General features: G+C 42.9%; 2 protein-coding genes across 5 annotated transcripts; one reads left to right on the plus strand and one right to left on the minus strand.

The window, feature by feature from the left end:
- The first annotated feature begins 306 nt into the window (after window positions 1-306).
- mcmbp (minichromosome maintenance complex binding protein) lies at window positions 307-9,534 on the plus strand. The gene is made up of 16 exons (XM_086258491.1): window positions 307-501; window positions 2,395-2,486; window positions 2,566-2,706; window positions 2,818-2,859; window positions 2,941-3,030; window positions 3,147-3,276; window positions 3,612-3,757; window positions 3,886-3,983; window positions 4,053-4,228; window positions 6,893-7,016; window positions 7,120-7,237; window positions 7,324-7,489; window positions 7,607-7,740; window positions 8,408-8,575; window positions 8,720-8,808; window positions 9,074-9,534. The coding sequence occupies exons 1-16, from the start codon at window positions 444-446 to the stop codon at window positions 9,198-9,200; spliced, it is 1,899 nt and encodes a 632-aa protein (XP_086114617.1). The 5' UTR covers window positions 307-443; the 3' UTR covers window positions 9,201-9,534.
- A 172-nt stretch (window positions 9,535-9,706) lies between these two features.
- inpp5f (inositol polyphosphate-5-phosphatase F) lies at window positions 9,707-21,852 on the minus strand. 4 transcript variants are annotated; one of them, XM_086258485.1, is made up of 21 exons: window positions 21,406-21,852; window positions 19,565-19,645; window positions 19,004-19,140; window positions 18,676-18,711; window positions 18,184-18,309; window positions 17,848-18,015; window positions 17,701-17,757; window positions 17,148-17,346; window positions 16,813-16,992; window positions 16,437-16,504; window positions 15,910-16,034; window positions 15,724-15,801; window positions 15,502-15,622; window positions 15,241-15,369; window positions 14,730-14,847; window positions 14,428-14,626; window positions 14,225-14,296; window positions 14,071-14,144; window positions 13,757-13,885; window positions 13,563-13,650; window positions 9,707-13,420 (listed from the first exon to the last, which is right to left on the minus strand). In XM_086258485.1, exons 1-21 carry the CDS (start codon window positions 21,500-21,502, stop codon window positions 12,256-12,258), a joined length of 3,447 nt encoding a protein of 1,148 aa, XP_086114611.1. In that variant the 5' UTR covers window positions 21,503-21,852; the 3' UTR covers window positions 9,707-12,255. The 4 variants fall into 4 exon arrangements, with proteins under 4 accessions (XP_086114611.1, XP_086114610.1, XP_086114613.1 ...); XM_086258484.1 differs by having other exon boundaries at window positions 17,848-18,033; XM_086258487.1 differs by lacking the exon at window positions 18,676-18,711.
- Window positions 21,853-22,325: the final 473 nt, after the last annotated feature.

Consider the following 22,325-nt stretch of genomic DNA (forward strand, 5'->3'; position numbering starts at 1 on the left):
AAATCACGCAGGCAATTTCGCCACAGTTCTTTTGTTGGAGCTACAACAAACACTCTCGCTCACCACTGCCACCTATAGACCAGGATGATTACTTACACTGTAATATTGGATCTTTTAAATAAAAAACAATAAACTGTATCTTTAAAAAATAGAAGTAGCTCTATATTAAAGACTATTTCTTTACTTTTCTTCACTAGAGCAGGAATTTAAAGTCAAACGAAAAACACCGAGCCTATCCTGAAGGAGAGTTATGACGCACCTCCGTGCTCCGGTTGGTCCCCGTACCCAAAACAAACCCACTACGCTCTCCGTCTGGTGACGCAAATTTCCCGCCCTTCACTTCAGCGATCCGGTGTATGGGGAAAGTCAACAAACTGGTATTTTCACTGTGATTTTTCTTTGATATATTTTCTAATCTCCGGACCTTTATCACCATCTAAGCCATGCCTTCCACACATGACTGGATTAACGACCCCGTTGGTGTTGTTGAGGGGATGTTTGGTAAGACACCGGAACTTCACTCAGTAGGGCTAACGCGTGAACCTAGCTAGTTAGCTCTCTGACTACGTACCATGCCAACTTTGCACATTGCAGGTGGCTGTGTGTGTTTTCTTTTTTCTTTCTCTTCGAAAAAGCAAATGACTTACACTTGTCTTACACTTTTTCGTGTAGTTACTGTACACACGCCACTGCCACACATCAAGACGGAGACGGATTTTAAAGAATAAGCGGAAAAATCCACATATTCCTTAAAATCTTAAAGGACTGACATTTACGTGTCACTGGTGGGGGCGGTTATATTTAAGATTAATAAAAGTTGCTTATATCTTTTAGACATGTTGTATCATGTAATTCTAGTAACTCTTTTATCTATTTTCCTTCCAAACCCCCACATTATAACAGGGTTTCTCTTTACCCTGTCTCACTTCTTTGCTCAACATATTACATTTATACACTTACTAGTCACTTCATTAGGTACATCTGTTGAATTCTTCAATAAGACATATTTAATCTCTCTAATATATGCAGTTCCATGGCAACAACTCAGTGCATTTAACCACGCAGACATGGGCAAGACGACCGAGCATGAGAATTGGATGAAATGTGTTTTTAATTGACTTTGAATGTGGTATAGTTGTTGGTGCCAGACAAGCTGCTTTGAGTATTTCAAAAACTGCTGATATACTGGGATTTTCCCCCATAACCATCTCTTCGGCTTACAGAAAATTGGTCAGAAGAAGAGAAAATATCCAGTGAGGACCAGTTGTCTGGTGGAAATGCCTTGATGATGTTAGAGATCAGAGGACAATGGTTTGTCTGCTTTGAGCTGATAGGAACGCAACAAAGTAACTCGAATGACTACTTGTTAGACCCAGGATATGCAGAAGAGCATCTGTAAATGTGCAACATGTCAAAACGTGAGGCAGATGTGCTACAGCAGCAGAACACTTGATTTCTGCTGCAGAATTTGGATGGTAGGATCAACATTTGGCATAAACAACATGAAAGCATGGCTGCGTTCTGCCTTGCATCACCAATTCAGGTTGCTGGTGGTGTAATGATGTGTGAGGGATATCTTATTGTCACACTTTAGGCCCCCTTAGTACCAGCTGAGCATCATTTAAAAACCACAACCAAACTGAGGGTTGTTTCTGACCATGTCTATTCCCTTTATGTCCACAGTGTGGGGGCGACCGTGGCTCAAGAGTTGGCAGTTTGTCTTGTAATTGGAAGCTTGCTGGTTCGAGCCCCGGCTTGGACAGTCTGGGTCGTTGTGTCCTTGGGCAAGACACTTCACCCGTTGCCTGGTGGCGGTCAGAGGGCCTGGTGGCGCCAGTGTCTGGCAGCCTCGCCTCTGTCAGTGCACCCCAGGCTGTGGCTACAATGTAGCTTGCCATCACCAGTGTGTGAATGGGTGGATGACTGAATGTAGGGGTCCATAGGGACTAAGTAAAGCGCTATACAAATACAGGCCATTTACAGTGTACATCAGCCTGTGTGGAACGGGAGATTCACATCATGGCTGACAAGTCTGCAGCAACTGTGTGATGCTGTCACGTCAATATTGACCAGGATCTTCAAGGAATCTTTCCACCACTTTGAATCAGTGACATAAAAAATTAAGACAGTTTTGAACGCAAACAAGTGGGAGGAGCACCTTTGATCTTTGCGAGGATGTACTTTGAAAATGCCTGGTTGGGGGACAGGTTGGGGGACTGGTCTGTGGTGGTAGTGGAGCTTCCATGATTGCTCACACCAGAGGGCGCTTTCCATAGTGAGACAGAACATCTTTATCTAATGCAGCCCAGCTAAGCTAATTTTGCTCTACAACAACCATTTATCCAACTTTGAGTTTTGATTTGCCAATAAAATTATGCCTTCTTGATATTTCAGCCGCTTCCCAGAGTAATCCAAGCTCTGGCTGGGAGGCGAGAGCCGTGGAGTTCTTCAAAGATCGACTGAAAGAGAAGGACGCTCACACCTTGGTAATACAAATTACACTTTCAACAAAAACATGTGCACGAATGACAGGCTCCTAATCTGTTTCTGCACACTTTGATGCAGGTCCCATCTCTCAACGACATCCCCATGCATTACCTGAAGCCCAACAGCCTCGTGAAATTTCGCTGTTTCATCCAAGACATGTTTGATCCAGAGTTCTACATGGGAGTCTATGAGACTGTCGATCCAGCCACACAGGCTAAAGTACGCACTTCTTTATCCTCTCGCCTGCTGTTATTGGTACGAGTGCAGCCCTTTGATAATCTCTTAGCTGTTTTCATCTTTCATCCTCTTTTTCTGTCTATTCTTTCACAGACGTTGCGATGTGGGAAGTATAAAGACGTGACAGAATGCGGGGTGAGTCTCTTCAAAGACTCATTTGCTGTAGATGGCTCATTTTAGCTCCAACTTGGTTGTTAACGGGTGTTTCATCTGCAGGTGGATTTTAACTCTAAAAACACAGTAACTGCAGAGCGACAGACTTTCTACTGTGTGCCAATCCCCGGAGAAAACCCCTGGGTCAAAGAGATATCCTCAGCTTGCAAAAGACCACATAGAATCGCTCTTTACGCAGCTGGCATTCGTGAAATGTGCATTTATATCTTGTGATCTGCTGCTCCGAGTTGTCCTTAACTCTGTTGCACAGATATGCCAACAGCAGCCAAGCAAGAGTGGTGCCTTCCACCTCGTACGTGCCAAGCAGACAGAAACGAAGCTACGAGGAAGACGACGACATGGACACGCAGCCACAGAAGCAGAGGGAAGCGCACGCTGGTACGAGTGTTCAGAATCGGCATTCGTTCGATAAAGTCAAATTTACTGTTGGTCAGAATAAGAGTGTTAGCATAAGGTCCAACTTATAGCTGCTCTTGATCAGTTACATTATATCATTTTATTGTGTCATTACTGTCATTTTTGAAACGCTTTGATAACTTTGTGGATCCGTCCTTGCCTTGTGAGCATCGTCTAGACTCCTTTTTTCCTTGCATTATTGTGCAAATAGAAATAACTTGTGCTTTATAAAAGAAAATAGCATGTTTAGAAAGGCTATGTTGAAAATCCTGTTTAAAAAGCACTTTTGACAACGGTTTTATTTTTCCTTGCTGCAGGTCCTCAGAGTCCCACAGAACATCACGGCAACGGCGACTGTAAGCGGCAGGAGACAGAAGCTCCCTCCAGCCAGATGACATCTGCCTCCCACCTCGACCTCAACTTCCCCCTGCCGGGAGAGAAAGGCCCTTCCTGCCTAGTCAAGGTGCGCTGTGTCAGTTTATTCCTCTTCCAGTACTGAACCGTTTTGAACAAAGAGGTGATTTTAGAGACGATACAGCTATCATGAGGAGAGTTTTAGGACACATGCTATAATGTGCGTATCATTGGCAGGTCTATGAGGACTGGGACAGCTTCAAACTTAACGACATGCTTGAGGTCTACGGGATCCTCTCCGTCAGTCCCGCTCTCAGCGCCTTAGCCGACGAGAAGTAAGACACGATTTTCCTCCCTGCCCTGATCTGCTCGGTTTGTTTCTCATTGTTGACGTTTCCATACAGAGACGCCTCTTCAAACCTGCTGGATCCCACGGAGTCCATGGAGACGGCAGAGGAGCAGAGGGTGCACTGCCCGCCAGCCTCGCTCGTTCCACGCCTCCACATGCTCTACGCCAAGCAGCTGCAGCACAACAACCCCCTGCTGCCCTCTGCCGCCACCTCGGAGGACAACAGTGCTTGTAAGGACAAACAGTAGAGTAGTAGGCCTCCAAGTTTCTTCATTCTTTTTCCTCGTGTATGTTACATGCCAATCACACAGCCAGTAAGCATCCAGGAAAATATTTCATAATCCTGCTACAAAAATAAGTATCGCAGCAGGGTTTTTTTTTTTTCACAGATTTTAATGAGATAGCTGAATGTAATCTCATTTACATAACATTCTGCTAAATAAGCCTGAGTACTGGGGTTGTCTAGATTTCACTTGACAACTTGAAGAAGAGACACTTTTGGCAAGTTTGACTTCATTCCTCCGGAGGGATGAAGTCAAACTTTATTAAAAAAACATTAAGTAAACAACCCGATGCTTCCAGCACTGCAGACAAATCAGTTATTAATGCTGAATCAATGTGGGCGACACGTTTAAACTGCTTTGACTACATAAATATTATTTGCGGTGACTGTGCAATACTTTAGTGATACAGAGCTTCTTCAGCCGCCCTCGGTGCTGGAGGAAGCATGAGAATCCTTCAGTTCTGTGCACTTTTAGCACTGTTGCCGCACAGCAAAAAGAGCCTGGGGTCAAATCTAACACTCAGGATATTCTCCGTGTAGCTCAGTGGGCTCTTTCCGGTATTCCTGCTTTCTCTCACAGTCCAAAGACGGGCTCCTTAGGTTAACTGGCGATTCTAAATTGGTGTGAGGAGTGGATTAGGGGTGGGTTCTGATTATCGATTTATCGATTAAAATCGATTCTAGCTTGGATAACGTAAAATTGATTCATTAAAATCCTGAATCGATTTTAAAATGTAAATATATTTTGCCCGAAACGCCAGAATCTCAGGTTAAACCTCACAAAATTACAACAACCACCAAACAGCTAAAACAGTAAATGAGAGCAGGTACATGGATTCTGCACAAAGACGTAAACAAAGCGCGGACCCGCCGACGGATCAGAATCAGTGAGATGTCGCCTTTCTTACCCGACGGCACGGACACGGTCGGGGCTGACAGCTCGCTGATTCTGATGTTTCGCCAGGTCTGCGCTTTGTGTTTACGTCCTTTTTGCACTAGATTCTGAAGCTGCAGGTTTTATTTCTCTCCAAACAATATTGAGTGAACCAGCAGCAAAAGAAGATCCAAACTACGCTTCACATAAACATCATCATGAATTCACTCTTAGTTTTGCTATTTTGCTTCCACCAGGATAAAATCACATCTCTCTCTCTCTCTCTCTCTCTGTTCTTCAAAAACAGTTTCCCGTCTAAAAATCTGTTTTCTTCATTACAACATGCCGGCCGCTGTTTTTTTTTCCTTTTACTTACTTCCAAAAAGAGAGCCTAATTTCTGCCGTTCAATACGCTACTGAACAAATTTAAACGTCTTAAAATTAGCCGTGTCTCTAATAAAACCGCTGTAACTTTGCTTCACTTCAGCAGTATCAGGTAACGTTCATAGGTTGACTTTCTTTCGTTTTTTAACTACTGCAGAATATTTTTAAGGTTACCTGTTATAAAATCCCAGGCCAGGAAAGTCGCCTTCATGTTTTTCTGAGTTTTATCCTCAGCTACTTTGACACAAATGCATCTGCTGTGATGCTTACACCTTTGATAAAGTCTCGCAAGTGTCAGCTTTCTTTTTATAGATATAAAAATATGGAAATGTACTGATACGTGATCAGAATTATAATATTTCTGACTGAGGCAAAATTCGCCCGATTCGAATCGAATCGATTCCAGAAATCAGTGACGATGCCCAGCCCTAGAGTGGATGTAAGAGTGAAAGGGGGTCTCTGTGTATCTGTGTGTTAGCCCTAAAACAGTGCCGACCTGTCCAGGGTGACCCCGGTCTTCCTCTGTGATTGCTGGGACAACCTCTAGCCCCATCTGAATTGGATAAGCATAACGTGATAACATGGTCTGTGTTTTGTTTTGCTTTGCTCAGAGATTCTTTTTGCTAAAATAAAATCACACTGATTACGGGTAGTCTGTAAATATGTGGACGTTTTGTTTTGTAGTTGTTTTCCATATTGGTTAAAGTTTAGCGCTAGCCCAGTAAAAGTCACAGAGAGCTGAAAACGCACCGCTCCTTCGACTCTAGTTGTCAAAGCCCGAAACAGATTCGCAGAGTCCTTCTCATGATTCCATTAGGTTTTAGTAAAACATTAACAAGAGCTGAAGTTTAGTTTCTGTAGCATCAAACATTTACCCATGAGTGTTCCCATATGAGAGATTTGTGCACATTTAAGCATGTGATGCACAGCAGTAACTCATTCATTTGGTTGCTTATGATAAATGGACATTTCTGACAGGATTACTGTGTACTTTACTTCCGACAGCTGAGTTTTCACACTGTCTTAATTTATAACACACCATTTAAAAACAGTCTGAGGTGTTTACTAAAGTGTTCATGGATATCAAGGAAGTCGCTTCAGTAATTATCAAAGAAGATAACGGGACAGATGTACTGTCAGATCTCATTAATAAATAATATCGCTTAAGCAGGGCGACTTGTTCCATCAGTGTTGTAGGAATGTTTAATGAAGTGTGAGAAGTATTGAAATCAAGCAGGAAAACAATCCCATTAAACTGAAGTTCATTTGCCTTGAAAAGCTTTCTAATAAGAGGAACAATGCAGCGACTGGTTCAGACTGGAGCTGAGTTGATTCTTTGTCCTTTCTTCCTCAGTTTTAGCTTCGACCCTGAGCGAGATGCCCTCTGTCAGAGAAGAGCTTCTGGCATACTTGACTCATGTCCTCCTGGGTGATGCTCTTGCAGCCGAGTACCTCATTCTGCATCTCATTTCTAACGTGTACGTAAAGTTCAGTATGTGAGCTTCCTGATTATTATTTTTTTTGTAATTTTTTATTTGATGGTTTCAAACTAACGCCAGCACACTTTTATTTTTCTTGTAGGTACGTGAGACGGGACGTCCTCCCGCTGGGCAAGTTTACCTTGAACATGAGTGGCTGTCCTACTGTTGCCTCGTACACTGAGCGCCTTTATCAGATCATCCAGCAGCTCGTGCCTTCTGTGAGTTATCAGCGCAATCGGTCGCAGGTACTGCTTGGTTTATATCTGGATGAACTGAGACACACTCAACATTGTTTCCCCTGCAGTCACACTACCTGGGCATGAGCCTCCAGAACATGAACCAGATACGGTTGGTGCCTAAGAAGGACTATGTGGCAAACCGGCTGGTGAGCGGCGCCCTGCAGCTGGCCAAAAACACTTCCCTCTACCTAGATGAAACGCAGCTGGAGCAGGGACAGCTGGACACAACAGGTGGGTCTTCTAGAAGACCACAAGAGGTCGACAGCGAGGACTCAAACGCCACCATTTTTCCTGTCCTTGTGACTGAACTGGGTTGGATCTGTTACTCTGTTGTGTTTGTTGCTGCAGGTGTGCGTAACGTCACGGCCTTGGGGAACCTGATCTCGTGGCAGAAGGTTGATTATGACTTTAACTACCATCAGATGGAATTCCCCTGCAATATTAACGTGCTCATCGCGTCAGAGGGCCGCTCGCTGCTGCCGGTAAGAACGCAGTGAAAGCTCACTCCCACCCATCGCGGATCCCTCCCAGCACCCTCGCCTCGCTCCCCACCCCCGGCTACGGCTAGGGGAGGGGTTCGGTTTCCTCCGGTGTCTCACGAAGCAGAGCCGTGTCAGACACTGGTGGTTGTTTCCAGCCGGCGTCACGCTGTCGTCTCAGCTGACATCGGTCGGCCGCAGCCAGCCCTTCAAGCCGGCGGCTTTAACCAGAGTCTCGCTGTGTTGCGAACAGCCTGAGGAATGTGCTGTGCGCTATTTCTGTGTGCTGGTCTAATGGGTTGCCATGGTGGCAGCTGTGTGCCACGGGAACAATCCCGGGAGAGGCGTCAGGCTCGGCCTGCTATTAGGCGAGCAGTGAAGGGCAGCATGCTGTAAACAACTCCCACGGTTCATTAGAAGTCACAATGGTTACATGGTTGTGTTTACTGTTTACAGCGAGCAGCTATTGGCTGATTAGAAGTTGGAGGCTCGGCTCGATCAGATGCTTAACCGTCACCAAGGCTTTGATCCTGTCTGCCGTGCTCTGAAGTTTTGATAATATGCCAAAGTAGGCGGGCATGCAGCACACAGGGAAACTTTTGCATAGCAACACCTAGTAAAAAAGACTTCCTCTATGGCACACAATCAATATTATTCTTTATCTCCACAGTCTGACTGTCAGATACACCTGCAGACTCAGGTCGCTCCATCCCACCTGGAGGAGTATCTCAGCACCATGCACATGCTTTCTCAGGCCTCATCACAGCTCAACAAGTTCAGAATCTACCTGAGTGTGGCTCGGCTGCTTGACTACAGCATCTCAGATGAAGTGACAAAGGTGAGACAAGCTCTTATACTTATACAGTGAGTTGAGTTTCAGCTAGTATGGTAGCTGTTTCTTCATGTACCCAGTCTGTTTGAGCAGCTCTTTTTATAAGTTTGCATACAAGAATTAAGTGTCTCCTTTTCCTCCTGCACTCAGTCAGTTGAAGATGACTTTGTAGACATGAGGAAGGATGACCCCCAGAGTATATCTGCCGAGGACCTGCACAGGATGCTCGTTGTGGCGAGGTGGGTTGTGATTTATATAACTGCCTTTATGTAGCATTTAATTAATTTTCATTCATGAGAATAATAACAGCCCCTAAGGCACTTTAGAGTGTTAAGCAATAAGCTATAATCAAAACTGAAAGCACCATAAACAGGCTGATGATAGCTTCACGCCTCAGCGCAGCCAATTTCTTTTTTTTTTGAACTCGCTCGTACATCTCATAGATCGTCTCAGACTGGCAGCTTATTAAAACTGAGATGTGGCTCTCTGCGAATCTGTCCGTAGGTTGTTGTCTCTGAGCCAGGGTCAGACCTCGCTGTCCAGAGACAGCTGGCTCCGAGCCAAACACATCGAGGCGCTGCGGAGGAGCCGGATGGAGCAGCACAAGTGTGTCAACGGCAACGAGCCGTGATCAGAGGCAAATGACATGACTTGTTTGCTTTTTTCCCCATTTGATATCTAAACAGTTTGTAATAAAGATGTTTTCATTTGCCACATAGTTCAGGTATTCACTTTTTTTTTTTTTTTTTTTACTGTGCTGAGCTACATATAAGATTTAGATACTGTTGTATGTACACTAACATCGCAGTTTATCATCACACTGAAGTACTGCCTTAAATTCAAAGTCTCTTGTGGGGTTCACACCAGAGGTTAAGCTCTACTAGACAGAAAGGTCTGTTTACAGGAAAAAAAATAATTTCTATCTTCAAAAAAAAAAAAAAGTAAATAAAGGAACAAGATCTGGATCACTGTTTGTCCTGGTGCATTTTTCTTCCTGGGTTAGTATACTGTGCTGTGCTGTTAATACATTTGACAGTAAACATGCAGCAATCTTTTAGTCACTTTTTATTCCAATGAAATATCTGCCTAAACAAGTGTACAGTGCACCCTGTTATCAAGTAACACACCCAAAGAAGGTAAGAATAAATAGGATACTTTTAATATACAATACAATCTCAGTACACTGTGGAAAACGCTGACAGCCAGTTGGTAAGGATATGAACACAGACATCCAGATGAAACCATGTTAACGCAGGAAAAATGTGCTTAAACAGTGCAAATCAAATGCTTGGAGAGCTCCAGCCACAATGGGAGTGGGCAACCACCAGACGATAAATCAAGAGGTGACCGCAAAAGCACTTGGTGTGAAAAAACGGAAGGAAAGACCAAACTTTTAGCCAGCAAATACAGGATTGACTAGAACAGGCGACATTTGCATATAAAAAGCAAGACACCGACACTCTAGCACTGTGGACTCTTTCAGGAATGTGGAGGATTAAGTTTCCTTCTAGGCTTGAGAGCTGCCCCAGTGTTTGCAATCCTGAATGAAGTTTAAAAACACCGCTTACCCTCTGTGTTAAAACCTCACAGCTATTACCTTGAAGCTTTGGCAGCACCACACACACATAAACACACCATCAGCAGCACCTAGAAAAGCAGCCGAGCCTCATTTATAATCAGACAAAATATACAAGTGTCCCGCATCTTATCTGCTGGTGAGCAAGCCGAATGCAGAAAGGAGGAAAAAAAAAAAAAAAAAAACAGGCAAAGGTAACACAAAATATGTGACAGTTTATCTTGGGATATCTCAGCTCAGAGCAAGCCAGATTCATATCACAGTCGGACACCAGCAGGACAGGGCAGCTGTGATTTATTATAATTTCTTCTGGTGTCTATAACAAGATCCTGTGGTAGATTTGTTTTTTTTAACAACAAATTAACTTTAAAAAAAAAAAACATGTAAACTTTGTTACAGTGTACACTTCCATATTATAAATAACTGGGATCTCAAAGGCAAGCGGTCCTAAACACCAGCAGCAACAGGATGCTCCGATTTACAGATTCACTGTAAACCACAAACACAACAAAAAAAATACTAATTCTAAAACCTGCCCATTCCCACAGAGAATGAATGTGCCATTATCACAGTGAGATATCCCAACATAAAAAGCTCCGATGACATGCACCAACCCTGAATATCTTTTATACAGTACACAAAATGTAACATGTAAGACTTAAAAAGGTAGATTTTGCCATAAATACCTGATATACATAATCCCACTTTAGTTCCCTATTAAGGCAAATATGCTTTAAGTTTGGGGAGTGCATAAAGTGTCAGTGTTTCTCGTAACTGCGTGGGTGCAGTTGCATATATACCTACTATATGCAACTCGCCTGTCTTTGTCAAACATGCAGTTTTCAATGTATAACGCAAGCTAAGGATTTAGCTCAAATAAACCCTCATCGTGTAGGTAATTATTATAACCATTACCAGAATAGTTATTTCAATACATAAATCTATCAAAAACAACTCCAACCAGATGTTTTCTGGTTATTCGTGGTTAACAATGACAGTACTGGGCGTTCTTTTCAAAATATAATGCTCATACCTCTTTAAACTTCACCTTAGCATCAATACAAAAAGCCTAAAAGACAGCTCTACTCAGAGACAGACAATACTCACTGTACATATCAACAACCAGGATACTCTAAGTTCTTAAATAGTCGTTATTTCTACAGCGGTATATCTTCTAAGTTACACTCGACAACATTGATATTACATAGGATTACTACATAGATTATGTCGTCTGGCTAGTTTCTGACAGCTATACAAAGGGTACTTTTCAACACAGAATAGTCCTTTGGGAATCACAAAAGATATTTGGTTGGTTTCTACGACGACTGTTACAAACTGAAGGGCATTACTAGCTCACAAACGCCATTGAGTAGCCAGGATGAGTTTATCCTACAGTACATGATAAAATCAGAGTTGGTCTTTCGACATGCAGCTAACTGCTTACCTGCGTCGTCAAAAATCGGTTGTTACCATTAACCTCACACTCGAGCATTGTGGGTAATTAAATAACTTCGGACTAAGGACAATAACATGTTTACACACGGAAATACTCTGCATACCACTCTCAAAGTATATGAGTTTAAAAGCCTAAATATTTTCTTTGTTCTTGGTTGTTTGTCTCTTGAGCTAATCATATAGTAGAACTATTTCTGGAGTGACTTAAGTTGGATGGAGCACTAAGACTTTGAAAATTATTACACCCTCCAAGTACTCAAATTTCTATCAATATCCCATATTTTTTTTATTCATCCTAGGTACTGTGCACTACTATGCTGAGACATTTATTCAGCATTCATCTGAGAACTAGTTAATAAACCATAAAAGAGAGGAGCGTCAGTGTGCAAGGTTGCATGGCAAAAGATCTATGATTCAGTGCCCTCGAAAGTAGAGTAACCCATACATATGTGCACGTAAACATAGTAACTACTATGATGGGCTTTGGGGTATTTTTATCAATTCTGTACAAGAGTCATTATTAACATGGGCAAGTTTAACTTAAGAGCACATTTCTTGGCCGAGTAGTGACACCATGTGCAAGCTTTTGCTACTGCTACGTTACGGGAAGTTTATACATGACAAACGACTCCAAAGTGCTGCTACAAGGAAAGCACTAGATCTGAATGATCCTGGTCTGGCACTGTGTAAACATTGCCTTCAACTCGTTCTCTTGGACCTCGTTGACAGCTTCTGGCTCGGGGCTTTTCTGTACCTTTGCAACTGCAAAATTGATGCCCTGAGTGAATCCCGCCTGGGTCATGCTGGCCACCTGGACCATGGAACTCTTGATCTTGGCAAAGGGGGACACCACTCGGCTGCCGTTGCTGTCGGCAGGCGAAGGGCCGAGGCTGCCCTCCACCTGTGAGCAAGCGCTTTTCTGAGAGCCTCCTGAGACTGCAGAGCTAGGCTTCTGGATAGTGAGGAGGCTGGAACTGGAGGTAGAGGATTGGACGTCTAGCTGGGATGGCCTGGGGAGCTGAGGCTCCTCCTGCTCCATCTGCTCTGAGCTTGGCTGCTTGTTTGAGTCTGCTGGGTTCTTTTTATGCACAGGCACTGCAGGGTTGTGGAGTGGAGGTATGGCAGCTTGTGGCAGCTCTCCGAACACCTCAACAGGTTTGGTCTGTGCATCCTGGATGAACTGGTGGCAGTAGGCATCGATGGGAGTACCAAAGTCAATGAGAATGGCTTCTTCAGCCACTGAGGCAGCCCCGGGAGACTTGTCATCACTAATGTGAGTTGAGCTTTCTTGCTTCCCGTCACAGCCCGTGACCCGGATAACAGAGGGTATATTTAGCTCTGCGCTACCGATGGACTGGGAGCGGCTGCCCAGTCTGGGATTTGATGCTACGATGCCGCAGCTGGGCAGCACATAGTCCACATTTTCTAAGGACCCAGAGCACGGGTGCTCCGGGTCTGAATTATAAGAATCTGAATCTGAAGAGTGTCCATAGTTTTCATTACCAATGTCTTTTAGGGCTCCCGTGCCAGCGACGTTATCTGATGTCTCCAAGCTGCTGTCCGACTTCCACAGGTTGACATGCATAGTTGGCTTTAGAAAATTGACTTTTACATCAGGCTTAGAGAAGCTGCCCAGCTTACCGAGGGGCTTGAAGGGGCCGATGTTCACATTTGTCTTGGTCTGTTTCACTTTCTGATTTAGAGTGGAGAATTTATTGAGGATAAAACTTTTGCCTTGTGCAAGGCCGGAGCTCCCTTGAACTTGGTCAGCAGGTTTGTTCTGGATCCCCATGATATCCTCGTGAGGTTTACTCTGCCGCCTGGAAAACACACGCAACTTAAGTCACAGCTCTAGCTGCTGTCTAAAAGTTGGCAATGCAGTCTGAATGTTTAACTTCGTTACACTGAAATCATATCAAAGAGAGACCGAGACGAATGCTAATCAGCATAATTTGTACTTACCTCTCCAGCTTCTTTTCAACCACAAGCAGGTCATTCCCTGTAGCCTGCTTAGTTATGCGAAGCATCTCAGCTATGCACTGCAATGTATCTGTGAAATGTCACAGTGTTAAGTCTTAAGCAATATCTGCACAGTTTAAAGTGTAAAACTAACTTTTTCTCATTTTATTTAAAGAATTCAAATAGTCACACACTACCTTTCCCATCATCCTCGGGATTTCGCGTTGCAGCTCGCAGCGTGTGAAAGTATCCGCTAGTTTCCTCGTTCTTGAAGTGCAGCCGCATACAGCAGAACTTTGGCTTCCCGAACAGAGTAGGCTCAGGACCTGCAATGCGAAGTGCAACTTCTAATATCCGTTTGTAGTGATTTGCTTCCGTTTCATGAATCATAATGAGCGCAGATATTTCTAAAAGGTTACGGAAGAAACTGTTAAGCACACTTTCGAGAAGTGTTGAATGACTCACTGAGTCTACAAGAGCTCTCACTTCTCCTTGGAGTTTAACTTCTTACCAATTTCGATCTTTTCCAAACCCTCTAAAATGAGGCGTTGGTACTGGTTGACTTTATCTGCTTCTTCATCATAGCTACAAGGAAATAAATGTACATATAAGTCAAATATAAGAGTTGGGGGTTTTTTCTTTCGCAAATTTAAGGTTCAACTTACAAGGCAATATAGTATGCTTTATCAGACAGGAGCAGCAGCACATCTTCATCTTTGTTGGTTGCATCAATGAGGCTGGTGGGAGATAAGAGAACAGTGGGATTAAAAGAGCACGGAAAAGCCTCGATGGAACTATAGTTCAGCTATATCCTGATTATATAAAGCCATTAAGCATCAACGCACAGTCAGAACAGCATTTCGCTCACCTCATGTCACAGTTTATGAGGGCCCAGCCTCCGTGAAACTTCTCATCGTCTAGTAACAGCAGCTGCATGTAGGTCTGCAGGAGGAGGCTGACCTGCTCCTGGGCCCCTCTTTGGCTCTCCTTTTCTTTTTCTTCATGCTCCTTCTCTTTACTGAAGATTGAGTAAAGGTCCTCCGTCACTGGCAGGCCCATCATCAGGTCTGCAGACAGAAGCAAAAGGAGTTTTAACAAATGCAAATTAAGGATTGATTTCAAGACACTATAGGTAGAAACCAATATGAGTAGTTTTTTGTTTTCAAATACCAATCACTGCTTGTCTGTAAGCATCCCTAAAACGGTTCAGATAGTAGCGATTGGCTGAGTTCACCCCGTCCTTCATGACACCGGCCAGTTTCCTTTCTCCCGTCCTGGTGAAATCCCCCTAAAATAGGACAAAAAGTGTTACCTTTAACTCGTCGCACTGCTTTTTTTATTTAATTATTTGACGACCTGAGTGCAGTGCTAAAAGGTTATGTCCATATTTGTGACATCCCTTTTTGTTTAAATATGGCTTACCTAACACTTGTGTATTTGCACATTCACAGTTATTGCCCAATATGACAATATGTGAGAAGTACTGTTTCTGTTTTTAACACTTTTTTCTCTCTGTCAAGTCTTCTAAAGAACATTTAGAATACTAGATGCTTCCCTGTGTGTCATTTGGTTCTGAAAAGGTGCTGTTCAGTAAGTTTACAGTAGGAAAACATTACACTGTACTCAGATTTGGGTAGCACTTCTAAGTAGGATTATCCCAGACCTCATACAATTAAGATACCTTGAGAGCTGCTGTGCCAGCGTACTGTCTGCTGATGGTGTCACCGTTGTTTGCCCACATGACCTGATAAATCCTGTAACACTTGAGAGGCAGAGGCTGCTCTGGAGGCATCACACCCAATTTCTTCAGCTGCAGGAAGAAAAGCACACATAAAATGCAATCCTTGATATTTATAATGGTTATGACCTTTTTTTTTTTTGTAATAATCAGGATTTCTAAAATATAAGTTATCATAAACAAAAAAAATCCAGAAAATCACACCTGTTGTTCCATCACTACCCGGGCAATAGCAGCTTGGACCACATTGGTCCTGTCAAGACAGTCCATACAGTTTACTCTGAAGATGCCCTCCTGCTTGCAGATTACTCCTGCTTGGTCCACCCTGGCAGAGGGACACACAACCAGAATCAAGACACATTCACAGAAATCGCATTTTGACACCAAACCTATCATGCTATAGTGCTCAGGTGGCACGACACTTACCAGGCCCACTTCATGTCAGTGATGATGTCAGAAATGGCATCTGTCAGTATCTGCACATTCTCAAACTTCATGCCGCGGCTGAGAAACAGGATACAAGAACCATACAGGGGAAGTGAATGTACTGTGGTCATATATAGATTGTGAAATTCGTGTAAAAGACGCTCGTGTAAAAAGGGTCTGTCTCACCAGTGCTCGTGAAAGTCGAATGAAACATAAGTGAGGTTAGAGTTGTTGTACAGGAGGACTTGTTTCAGATATGCATCACCAATTATCTTCTCCCGCCCACTTTGATCCACCAAGTTAACGATGACCTAAAGAAGACACCAAAAAGTGCTGTCACTGGATTTTTAAGATTTTTGGGTTCAGTGAAGAGTGAAAAAATAAATATTAACTTTATCACATGAAGAAAAAAAACAAACTGGGAAACAGGCTTAAGTCTTTAAAAAAAAAAAAAGCCAACAGCTGAGCTCATCACAAGCTTAAATAAAAGTACTGCTACACTACTGTAAACACTATCTGAAATAATCCAAGCTACTGACAAGCAATGTCACTGATCATTAGCAGGATGTTCTGCTTTAGTTACAACAGGAAGCGGGTTATGCAAGCACTATGTATAGCTGCAGACACCACAACCCAAAGTAAATAACAGAAAATGCATTTAATAAATAGCCTAAGCGGATATACGAGTATGCACTCTGGTGAGGAACACTCACCTGCTTCTTGTACAGTTTAAGTTGTTCTTCAAAGTGAGCAGCAAAGTAGGTCATAGTCTCCTTCTCTCCTGAAATGTCAGGTGAAAATATGCATTAAAAACGTTTTTATTATTATTGATTCTGGTGAAAGAGTTATTTATGTTGTTTCCAATGCAAAACAAGGAGGCAGTCACAGTTAAAATAATTTACTGATTACAATCTATAATTTATGCAAGAAATAAAAAATAATAATAATCAGAGCAAGGGCAGAGAAGGTAGGCTACAATTTTTAAGCTACCAAAAAATTTCATGAGAAATTGCTACTGGAAAGATTTCTACACAAAGAGTGTCAGAAACCATCAGTTTAGGTCTAAATACAAGATAGAGCTCTACTGACCTTTTTCTATCCGTGGCCGGGGGTTGTAGCGATACCCTGCCTGACTCCAAAAGACAGGCACAGAGCCACGAGTCTGCACAAAGGACAGAGTGTGGCTGTGCACGTGAATCAACTGCTCCGTCTCCACATAGTTAGCTACATGGCCGTCTGTATCCACTCCTCTGCGTTTGTACCGCATCCCTTTGGGGGAGAATAATGCATGTGTATTTATATCCTGGATCATGCTTCACTTGCAGACAATAAATCAGCTAGCTACCAGAATGTGCCTTAATTACTTGTTGCAGCCCATGCAACTGGACTGAATCAGAGCATGACTCCCCTAAGGCAAACTCTACCTGCGCGGTGGCGGCTACGTCTGGAGATCAGGGCCACAGTGAAACGAGGATGGATGTCATCAACACAAGTGATCTCCTTTGGTGGGGTGTCAGGGCTGCTCCGCTCTTCATCAGAGGTCTCATTGTAGTTTACCACCAGTTCCTCCACCTGCACAAAGCCCTGGATGATTGGTATCACCCAGAAGTCAACCTCTGGGACCTGGAACGTTCAACAGACATTAAAAAAAGAAAAATAGCCAGACAGATTAAAATTTAGTTTGAGGCCAGGTTGATAAGAAAGTACTTTGCATCCCGCCTTTGAGTATTTTCATGCTGCTTTTGATAACGCCCTGGCATTTATCAGTACATACAAATGCCACATTTAAACAGCATGACCAACTACACTCTTTTAAGCTGACTATTTTACAGAAAATACAATGACTCTGTAAGCAGTTTTCAGGAGAACACGGTGTTTTCATTTAATTCTAATTACTCAGGCCTGAAAATAGAAAAGCAGCACTAAGCAGACGCTCTCTGTATTTCCCAGTAGATGGGTGGGGCGGGTGTTCAATACCTGAAGGTCAATAAGTTCTTGGATCATGTGTTTATTCCAGAAGAAACGGTCATCCACCTTTAACACAGAGTAAAAACACAGTCAGCCACAATAAGGAGTTTGTGTAGTAGACATAAGCAGAATAAAATAACTTCAATAACTCCAAACCTGCTTCCACAGAGGCATGTCAGACTTATCAGAGTCTCCTTGACGCTGGACACTGTTTGTCAGGTCGTAGGTCATGCTGTAGTAGAAGGAGTCTGAGTCCATGAATATCTTGTACAGCTCATCCAGCAGCCGCCTCTCCAGGCGTTCCTTCTCTTTGTTTTCCTTGACCTGGAAAGCAGGGGAATACTGGATTGGGCAGGTGGAAAGAAAAAGTAAGTCAACAAAAGAAGGAAATCCTAGAAGAACTTCAAAGCCTTCACTAGTTTGAAAGAGAGGAAAGGTAGGGGATCAGTTTCAATATGATAATCCATGCTTGTGTGTAAAACAAAACAATACCTTTTTCTTGATGGGCACAGCAACATTAGATTTGATCTGACTTAAAGTTTTCATCAGCTTGGACTCATCTGGAGACTGGGCCAGCTTCTCTGGTTTGTCGATGCCAAAGTGATGCTTCTTGCAAAGCTGGAAAAAAAAGAAAAGAGGATGGTCTATCAAATTTCTGCAGCTTTACAAATCGAAACATGATAGTGATATTTAGACCATCAAACACGTTCAATGGGACGAGGACAGAGTTGGAAAAAAAAGTGAATTTGGTATCAAATGTCAGATATTAGATAACCTCTACAAAAACAGCCAAATAGGACACTAGAGTAAACTATAGTAGCAATACTACTACAGGGCTGCTGCAAACAAGCCAACATCTACACTGATGCACACACCAGGATTTCTATGCACAAAGGGAGACACGTGTTCATTCTGCGCTATAAGGGACAAGTGGACAAGATTTAAAAGCCATTGTGCTAACAATCCACCGCCATTATTACTCACTTGGAAATATTCTGTCTCACCATCCACGAAGCTCCCCTGAAAAACTCAAATCTCAGCAATCAACATTCTTTGCGGTCTGCTGCGGTTATTTTATGTCTGCATGTATTTTTTTTTAAACTAGATATGTGCGGGCAAAAACAAAACTTATCTAAACAACTTCTACACCTCAGTCCATTCTCAGAGCTGAATCATACACTGACTCATAGTGTATTCTTGGATACATTAATACCAATTTAGGATTTTAACTGTTAGAAGTACTGCCCAGGGAACTGAAAGCATGATTAAAACAGAAGTTAAAGAGCAGAATAAACAGCGCATGTGTGCACACCTCCAGCTCGAGCTCCTGAGGCTCTTCGTCAGACAAGGGGATGACGGCGATCTTGGTGATCTTGTAGACTTTGTGGTTTCCCGGTAAGTGGCCGACCAGCGCTTTCTGACGGATTAACACAAGGCCGAGAGGAAGATCTGTCAAGAGGAGGGGAGAAGAAAAAAAAAAGGTGGGGGAGTTGCATCACGGGTGCAAAATTCCTCACATTCTGAAAATGTGTGAAGAAAGCAGCTGCACATCGGTCATTAACGGCAACACAAGAAATCTCTTAAATAATATCGCTTATACTAGAATGTATAAAAACAACAAAAGCACTCTGCATCATACAAATCGGGGCTTGTCATCAATTGAATCATCAGTATTGATTCACTCCTCTTGATTACTACACAGATTTCAAAGCTCTTTCACACATTTCTTTTCACACCTTTACTGGTGAACAAGAAACATCCTGAGCACCGGATGATTTGGCGGCTCAAAAGTCCAAGCACACACAGATGGAAAGCACTGGCGAGAATGCGCCTGCTCTGCGAAGTGTTCAAAGGTCTTCCGTGCTCCACGTACCTGTGTGAAGCTGTATCTTTCCAATGACACCTTCCACCAAACCCAAACACACTGGGTTCCAAGCTAACAGCAGGTCTGTGGCTGAAAGAAAAATACAGAGATGAAACACGACAACAATGCTGTAATACATGCTCTGCAGCATATAAGAAGCCATAAGTAACATTTTTCTGCAGACACAGTTTGTCTGTTTTTTTTAGTCACAGTTTTGCATATGAGTTAATCAAACAAAAGTACAGTAGTCATGACAAAACGACAGTCATAGTTGGCTGGTGCTCTGTTACATGCAGGAACTTGTTTTTTGTTTTTTTAATTAATACTTAGAACACTCTCAAGCCTAGATGATGTGAACGCTGTGTAAAGGTGGTGACAACTCACAGGCAGTAGATTTTCTGTCTCAAACTTGTAAGGTCTCTCACTGTTTGTTCGTGCATATCTATATAAAATGACAGCTATACACTTGCAGGAAAGTCTGCCTGCTTTCATTTTACTGAATAAAATGTGATATGATGCATGAAAAGACAAGCTTTGCCTATTTATTTATTTTTTATTTCCGAACACCAGGTCAAGTATAAGGTCAGCCCAGCAAATAAAACGCAATGTTCTGCATTGGTGAGAGATTACACATCACAGTGGAGGAAATTGGAAAAATGTGAAGGGCGTGGCTAAGGGTGGAGAACATGAACTGTAAGCTGCCCTAAACAATGAGTCTTCCTGTTCCACAAGGCAGACAATTTAATGTGCGGGGGAACCGGCTGGGAGGGTCCCCACAAGAAAGGTCTAGAAAACGGCAAAATTAAAAAAACAAAAAAAAACAAAACAAAAACAAAACGTAAAAAAACCAAACAAACAAAAAACCAGTTAAAAAAAGTAACAACAACAGCTTCACATAGAAAGTACAATCAGTGAAATACTTAACTATGTGCGAGAGAGTGGAGTGGAAACGCAGTGAGGAGCGGAAACCCTTTTTCCAATTAAATAATGAAACAGTGGTGCAACTAAAAACCTGTTCAGGATGGCTGCACAACCATACTACTTCAACTGCCACAGGGGACAACCTGCACAGCTCTTGTGCTGACTCTCATAAAACTTTTTCTTTCCCTTCTGCTGGGAAAATGTTAATACCACAGGCCTTGGTATTCATTTAACATCAAAGCATGTCCAATCATTAGTCACAGCTGAGCCAGTGTTTCAGTACTCGCTTATGTGACTCAACAGCCAGAACCTGGCAATAACACTCAATATGCTAGCTTTAAATTTTGGTCTGTATGCACTTTTATATCGGAATTATATTATAATTTAGCTCTCATTAATCAATCACTTTTCCGGTTTTTTCACCTTCTCGTTGTCTTGTTTTATATCAGATTTGTCTTTAAAAAAAAAAAAGAGCTGAAGAGTGAGATGCACCTTCCAGTGTGTAGCATAAAGAGCAAAGTCAGAAGTTTGAAGTCTGTTAGGGGTGTTGGCACTATCGAAATGAAAGCAAAGAAGCGATCATTTCAAAGCTTGGGATCAATGCTTGAACCATTAAAAATACCGTTTAGCAAGCATTTGTTGTGTTTAACGGAGGCAGGTAAATTAGCTTCAATCTAATAATCATCAAAGGGTTTATCACAGAGATGAATACGCGTCAGACACGAGAGATTAAGGTTGCTGATGTGTTTGAGGTGCACTGGGACAAAACCCAATGAGCACAGTGATGCTGTCAGCTTAAAACAAGCCAGCAAAAACGACGCTTCGTCTTGACTTTAGTGGTAAGTCCAAATGTTAGTGGCACTGTAATGTAATGTTAAATGGCCGGCTGCAGCAGTGAAAAGCGACATCCACATCCAGTACCTACGTACCAGGTCTGACGGTCATCGTCCCGTCTTTTCGGCTGCACCACAGAGCACGGTCCCCGCTCTGAAGAATGTAGTCGTCTTTAGCTTGAAACAACTCCATTTTTGTCTCTTCAGGTTACACAAAAACAAACAACTAGCTGGTCCGACAGCCCGGTCCTGGTCCTTCACGTCTCGACGATTAACCGTCGATAGCCTCGGTTAGCTCGTTTCCCACTGGCTCGCGTGCTACTAGAGCTAGCTACCTAGCGAGCTAGCGGGTGCAGCAGCTGGATGCGTGTCGGATTTGTTTATTCCACTTCTGCGCATATTGATACTCAAACTCGCTCTGTACCGGAGTAGCATCCCTTCCCACGGTCATGCTGGACAGAGTGAAGGCGGCTACACATCAGTGAGTGAGAAACAGCCCCGAGGTGAAGCAGCGGTGAGCCGTTCAAGACGTAATAGGCTGTTTCCTGGTCTAAACAATGACACGTGACATCCGTCATCACCGGTGTGTGCAGGTACTGATCATAATCCCCCCCCCCCCTACTGTTTGCCATATGATTACTGTAATTGTTAACTAATCTTATATTTACACTTTAAAGGACTAAGAAGCAATAAAAATGTTACCAACACATTTCCCAGGTGTTATTATTTAACCAGCCACCCTATAAGGGCACAATACCACAGCTAAACCAGTACTGGGCTTAAATCTGAATGATAAATGCTTTCAAAATTAGGCGGTTATCTGCTTGAATAACCACCAGAGAAATATAATATAATCGTTAAACTCATGTTAGAGGTTAAGCTCATTCATCAGTGAAGGGCTCATTTTAACTGTCCACACCCATCCAGGAAAAAGAGGGCAGAAATGTTCCCAGTCATGATTCACTGTGAGCCTTAGGGAACAGGGAGGGAGCAGATGACCTCACACTGTGTGATAA

This window comes from Aulonocara sp. 'chitande type north' Nkhata Bay, linkage group LG13 (assembly GCF_057382095.1).
Source record: "Aulonocara sp. 'chitande type north' Nkhata Bay isolate Kocher_YH1m ecotype deep benthic linkage group LG13, A_spYH_male_GT1.1, whole genome shotgun sequence".
NCBI lineage: Eukaryota > Metazoa > Chordata > Actinopteri > Cichliformes > Cichlidae > Aulonocara > Aulonocara sp. 'chitande type north' Nkhata Bay.